The 6,890-nt window shown below is 50.8% G+C and overlaps 1 protein-coding gene across 1 annotated transcript in view; it reads right to left on the bottom strand.

Moving 5' to 3' along the window:
* Positions 1-674: 674 nt before the first annotated feature.
* Positions 675-6,890, bottom strand: part of Pmp22 (peripheral myelin protein 22) — a 29,024-nt gene continuing 22,808 nt past the window's right edge. The window contains exon 4 of the mRNA XM_051167518.1: positions 675-1,906. Within this exon, the coding sequence (XP_051023475.1) occupies positions 1,743-1,906 (164 nt within the window). The 3' untranslated portion in view covers positions 675-1,742. The remainder of the gene's footprint in view (positions 1,907-6,890) is intronic.

Below are 6,890 nucleotides of genomic sequence, written 5' to 3'. Positions count from 1 at the left end.
AGCTCAGAATAATGGGTTAATAACTGTGGACGACAACTACATAGCCTGACACACTGCCCCGCTGCAAAAGCCTAGGGAGTAACAGGACCCCAGAGCTAAGTAATGAGTATGAGCTTTGCCTTCTTGTTGGTGCTAGAAGCTCAGCCATCCCCTACTTCACCACCATCACCACTCAAAACCCCATTCAGAGAATGACTCAGGGGCCCATGATGCTCATGCCAATCTCTCCTGCGGGAGCACAACTCCCGTCACGCCCCCGTGCTCCCCATACGCGCTACCTGAGAGTGGGAGTAAATGACACTGAAATTCCACCTAGGTTGCTTGCAGCCAGCCCTCTGGCTTCACTTCCCCACTGCATACAACCGGCAGGCATTGCACGGACACCAAAGGCAGTCACAGGCTCCCTCCAGCTGTGAGCCAGCTACACCCCCACTCCTGAAGCGCCAGACATCACCCAAACCACCGACTCCCACCTCACTCTCCTCCGAAGCTCTTCCAGCGCTTTCACTTGTGCCTTAAACACATACCCAGGAGCAACAAAAGCCCAGGAGAGACAAGTGAGTTACTGCGATGTTTATTTAATGCATCTTAGTCCACACAGTTGGTATAAAATCAGAAAAGGCAAGCATAAAAAGAAGAAGAAGAAGAAGAAGAAGAAGAAGAAGAAGAAGAAGAAGAAGAAGAAGAAGAAGAAGAAAGGTCTGGAGTCTTAGCATCAGAAGGACACCTTATATACATCTACAGTTGGTGGCCAATACAGGTCATCGCCAGACAGTCCTTGGAGGCACAGAACACTCTAGACCCAGAAAGCCAGGGAACTCACAGTCCCAAGGTTCTAGACACTTGTCCTGATGCTCCAACCGTGAGAAAACTATGGGAGTGACGAAGGCTTTGAGATTTATTTATTGTAGTAATAACAGCAGTCTAGCTAGGTACGAAAGCGGTTATGAACCGTTTATATCACACACAATTATTCAGGTCTCTCTTCTACTGTATGCCATAAAACTGTTAATTGAGTTTCCAGTGAGTGGTTTAAATGATTAGTAATAACGAGGAATGGTAAATCTATAGCACCATTTCACAGACTCCTTGTCTCATTTAAACGTGTGGCCCTAGTGCTCTGCCTACAAGGACACATGTTCCGGAGCCACCAGCCATTGTTTTTGCAGAGGGCTCCGGTCAGGGCATTTCTTCGTCTGTGAGTGCTTAGGGCTCCACACAGCAATTTGGGCAGGTGGGTATTCCTGCTAAATGTTCCAGGCCATGCACAGTGTGAAGGCTTTTGACCATTTGGGGTTGTCCCCACACTTTGGTTATCCTATGAGGTTGAGTGGGAGGGAGGGTGTCTGCTTTCAGATGAAAGGGGCCATGTGGAGTTTTTATGTCTGAGCCAAACAAAAGATGAAAAACAAAACAAAACAAAGATACTGAGCTTGGTTATAGTGTTAAGATGTAAAGTTCTTTAAGATTCAACACGAGGCTGACGGTCAACATAAAAAGCAAACAGTCCTATGTACATGTATGTAAAAAGTGTTATAAATAGGTTTTATAAACCATAGATACTATATACATCTTAAATCGACAGCAATCCCCACTCAGCTGCATTCTGTTTGGTTTGGCTTGAGTTGGGGTTTGGGGCTAGCTCTTTTTTGGTTTGTCGGGTTTGTTTTCTGGTTTTCCTTCCTCCCTCCCTGTGTACCCTATGTGCGCTCAGAGCCGAGACGGATGGTCCGTCAGGCGCTTCATTCGCGCTTCCGAAGGATCACGTAGATAATGCCACTGAGGAGGGCCAGGGGGAAGGCCACCCAGGCCAGGATGTAAGCGAAGCCATAGGAGTAGTCGGTGTTGACATGCCATTCGCTGTGCCTCACTGTGTAGATGGCCGCTGCACTCATCACGCACAGACCTGGGAGGAGAGAGATAGCAGGTCACTAGGGGTTCATCGTCGTGAGGCTGTGGCTCTCCGCCTCCTGAACATCCACAGTGCCAGGCAGGGAGAATGCTCCTAACGTGGGTGGGAGGAGACGGCTGGAAAACACATGACTGAAAGGAAAATGAGCAGCCGTCCACTTCCAGGGTCGGCTACCTAGGCCAAGACCTCCCTCTGAGGGTCCGCAACACATTTCCTGCCTTGTTTCTCTTTCTTTCACTGTCACCCTTTCCTCGGGCCATTCAAGATGGCCAGTGAGGACTCAGGCTACAAAGTGAGCCTGGCTAGCTTTTCCAAGAAGTGGCTGCGTGTGACTATGCCACAGTGAAGCTGTGAGCCCTCTACAGACAGTGTTGTGCATGACCAGAAACCAGCGGAAGTGGAGTGACACTGGACCACTGGTGCTGTCACTGAACAACCGCAGAGGCTTGACTCTCTGCTGACCACGGGGGACCTGGTTCCTTTTGTAATGCTGTGTCCCACGAGTGTAAGTGAGCAGCAGGGCTCGCCGTTGGTGATGCAGGGCAGGCAAAGGCTTGCGTGGAGCAGGGAAGGGAAGCAAGGAGGAAGTAAGGACGCACGAGGACAAAGGTGAGAATAAAGCTGCAATGAAAGGAGACAGATAAGGGCGGCCCCCTTCCACTTGGTGACCCCAAGGCCAGGCCTGAAGCTCAAAGCGGATGAAGGAACACCAGTCATGCAGGTGGCTCAGGCCACCCCTACTCTTTGGTGCTCAAGTTTGGCCACCTATGCCCATGTGACATGGAGCTATGTCCCTCCTCAGAGACATCAGCAACCCAGCCTAGAGCTGGACAAAGCCAGATCTGTTCCCTCCTGAAAACAAAGCTTTTGAAAAGCTCTGCGACTTGATGACAAAGGCGGCAGCGGGCTGTGTGGGATCTGTGCAGTTCCAGGACTCCAGGGCTCCAGTGCCGGGGGGAGGGGGAGTGGCCACCTACAGCTAACCTCACTGCTATTTGGGCTGCTGACATGCTGGACAGTTCGACTTTGTTTGAATAAACAGCAAAAGAGGGGTGAGGGGTGATGTCACACAGCCCCACCCTGATCAGACTGTCCTTTGGCAACTCAGAGGAGGATACGCCCACTCGACTTGCCTCCACTGGAAAAGTCACACAATAGCCTGGGGACTGCCGTGGGATGGGCCCTAGGACCCGCTCCTACCTACAGAAAGTGCAGAGACAGCAAAGCTGCCTGTGTCGTGGGAAGCCATAGTCCTGCTGAAGGGCAAGTGCAGTTTGGCTGTCCTGGGACAGCCTTGATGAGCCTTGATCCAGGGTTCTCGGTTATCTCATTCTGTAGCTCCCTGGACACACCTTCTTGCTAAGATCTAGCGGGGTGGGGGTGGTGAATCCGCATGGCACGCTTGCTTAGCATGTACAAGGCCCATCCCTAGCTCCACAAGCACAAAATGAAGGAAAAGACAAACTAGGCATTTGGGACACAGGCCTGTGAGTCTCAGCACTTTGCGAGACTGAAGCTGGGGGATTTAGGAATTCAAAGTCAGCATGGATACACTGTGGGATGCCATCTCAAGACATAAGGAAACCAGGAAGCAAACAAGGAAGGAGAGAGGGACAAAAGGAGGGAGGGAAGGAGGGAAGGACCAAAGGGAAGGCAGGAGGAAAACTGACATTGTCTTTGCCACCTAGCTAATGAGGGTAGAGCCATAACGAGGGAGCATACCACAGCAGAGAGCAAGGTGTGACAGAGAGCCCAAAAAAGGAGGAATGACATATGGGACAGGGCTTCTGACTGAGGTGTCTCCTGGCCATGGGCGTGAACAGTGCCTCAGCAGCCATGTCAATCAGCTATGTCTCCATTCCCTGGCAAAGCGGAAGGTCAGTCTCCATCGCTGACCAAGAGAGGTGTGTCGTTCAGGTACCTAATGGTCAGTGAGGCCCCTGGGAGAGTGCCAGGTCCACCCACAGGTCAAATTAAACACAAAACCTACATAAGGACACTGAACATTCAAGTCACAGCGGTTGTAGCTGCCTCACAATGACCCTCCGCACGCGCTCCCTAAGCCCAGGGAAAGAGACGGCTCTTTCAATACTAAAGAGTGTAGAAAGGAGGAATATCCCCCAGTGCCCTGAGAGATCAGATGGCCTGAGCTCCACGTGGCAGAACAGAAGCTGTGAGGGGTGACGGTAGTTCATCCGGGTCTCAGGGATGGGGAAGAAGAGGCCAGGCGAAGGCCAGCAAGATGCAAACTCCAGGAAGAGGAGCCAGGTCAAGGCTAAGACTGGAAGAAAGCATCAAAACTACTAGCAGGTGGTGCCAACAGTCTCACAGGACAGGAAGCGGCATCTCATCCAGGGTCAGGGTGGCACAGCAACGGGATAGTGAGGGGAAACCCTGCCGCGTCCAGCACTGCAGGAACAAGAGCAGACTCAGGACCTGGGAAGCTCTTCCCAGGCCAGATGGGATGGCACAGGTCTATCTGGCACTCAGGAGGCTGACACCAAAGATCTCAGGGGTCAGCCTCAGCTACATCATGTTTCAAAAACAAAAACAAAGGCTGGTATGAGATGTCTCCGTGGTTAAGAGCACTTGCTCTTTCAGAGGACCTGGGTTCGATTCCCAGTACCCACAGGACGGTTCCAAGTCATCTTCATCTCCAATTCCAGAGGGGATCTGGTGTCTTCTTCATAGCATTAGAATGGGGCAGACATACAAACATGCAGGCAAAACACCCATGCACATATAATAAAATAATAATAAAATTTAATGCAAAACCCCAAAAAGGCAGAAGAGAGAAATGGGATTTAGGAGTGGGCATAGGGCAGGAGGTGAGGAGTTGCAGGGGTAGGTTTGTGTACTGGTACAGTGGCGTCAGTGAGTTCAGAGAAAATAGGACACCACAGGCACACCACAGAGGATGCCACAGGCACACCACAGAGGACGCCACAGGCACGCCACAGCAGTAGCAGTCGGTGGATTGGACACGGGAAAGCGGAATAGGGTCACTGGTTGTACATGCACCTGGGACCTGACATCTCAGCAGCTGAGGAGAGACAGTAGGCCTAGTCATCAACAGTCCAGAAAGCAGTGGTGACATCCAGCCAATATAAGCTTCCCCAAGCCCTGGGAGGCCTAAGCTGAGTATTTGTAGCACAGAGGCAGGGGCAGAAACCACGGGGAAGCAGGCTAGAAAGTGGACCCTGGAAGCCCATCCAATTGATGGTGGAAGGCATGGCCTCGGATCATTTCACGCCCATCATCACCATTAGAGCCATGAGATGCTAAAAGAGCCGCAGCTACCCAACAGGCTGGACTCTGGAGCCTGCTCTATGCCCTGGCCCCGTACCCAAATGACCACTACTGTCCAGAGAGCTGCTCATATGATTCACCGGGAAGGGTTTCTAAATATGGTGGCTGGCGTACACTACACCTTTGAACCAATCACTCAAAAACAAATAGGAATATAGCGAGTATACTAACCTCCCTGTCAATTATTTAATTCTGTGTTAACCCCTCCTCTCTCCCTCCCTTCTTTCTTTTCCCTCTGCTCCAACCCCCCCCCCACCGTGTGTGTGTGTGTGTGTGTGTGTGTGTGTGTGTGTGTGTGTGTATGTGTGTGTGTGTGTGTGTCTGTGTGTATGGGCGTGCGTGTGCCCTTGACCACAGTAAATGGGACCAGCCTAGCAGAAATTGAAGACATTCTAAAAAGTTACTTGGGTCTTTCAATCTGACTATCAGACTGCTGAAAACAACAGAATCCTCAAAGAAATGGGAATGCCCCCTAGAAATTTCACATTGGGGGAAGGAAACCAGCAGGGGGCGAACTTGCCTCCCCAGAAGAGATGTCACAAGGTTCTGTGGACTTGTCAGAACATTTTACAAGATGAGTCTGAAGCCCAGATAATGATGGGTCAGTGGTGGGTGGGGCCACACCTTGACTGGGGCTGCTTAGCTGTGCACATCCATAGCCCGTCATTTAGACTTAGGTGTTATTTCCGGACCCTGAAGACAGACTTGGGGAAAACGGGCCCTAGATCTCTTTGTGCCTCTTTCCCAGTGTGGTCACACTGAATAAATCTCCTCTTTCTGCTTTTCACTGTTAATGTGTTCCTTTTTAAATTGGCTTGAACTGACTGGTGGCTGGAACTGACTTGGGACACAAGCTGTGGCTCCCAAGTTTGGTAAGGTACCTACATATTTGAGCTGAGTTGCTTTCTGCCACAAGGGACACCATTATCTAGGTACCAGCGGGGGTTGAGGGTCTTCAGTGTGCCTGCCCAGAGCAAGCTAGCTACTGGACACTAAAGCAATAGGAATTACAACACTTAACTTGTGTCTATGTGGTTTTCTTAATGCTCTCCCACCTAGTGAGCCTGACCCGGCACAGTAAATGTAAGGGTAACAAATGTGTAGGAACAGTGGCACCCAGAGAACAGAAATGACTCTAAAATCTAGGAGCAGGACAGTCTTCTTCTCTTATGAGGTTTAGGAGAATTCACAACTTGTGAGAGGAGTTTGCTGCTAGTGGGAAGGTCCTAGAAGGCCTTACAGCAAGCTGGGGGCATTTTAATGGATGCACATCAAGTCATCAGGGCAAGACCCCGGCAGAGATGCTGCCTACCCCTCTGCAGGCTGAAGCCGGCTTGGCTCACCTAGATTCAGATAAGCAGCCAAGGTTGGGCTTTTTGTTATTCCTTTAGGAAACTGTCAAAACCAAAGAAGTGTGTAATCAAGGGATGTGGTTCACTCAGAGACTTCAGCAATGACGCAGCAAAGCTCTCTGAGAGCTGTGAGGAAGGCACAGGCAGAGTGAGAGCCTGCTCAGACGGACACCTCTGGTCTACCCCCTAAGCTCCCGCTCACATCTACAATCCATACAGACCACAAATGCCCTTCAGAAGGAAGCTGTAGGGACTAGAGAGATGGCTCATCAGCTTAGAGCACTTGCTGCTCCTGCAGAGGATCCGGGTTCAGTTCC

This window comes from Acomys russatus, chromosome 25 (genome assembly GCF_903995435.1).
Source record: "Acomys russatus chromosome 25, mAcoRus1.1, whole genome shotgun sequence".
Classification (NCBI taxonomy): domain Eukaryota; kingdom Metazoa; phylum Chordata; class Mammalia; order Rodentia; family Muridae; genus Acomys; species Acomys russatus.
Note: the sequence above shows the minus strand (reverse complement) of the source record. Positions and strands in the feature narration are given on the sequence as shown.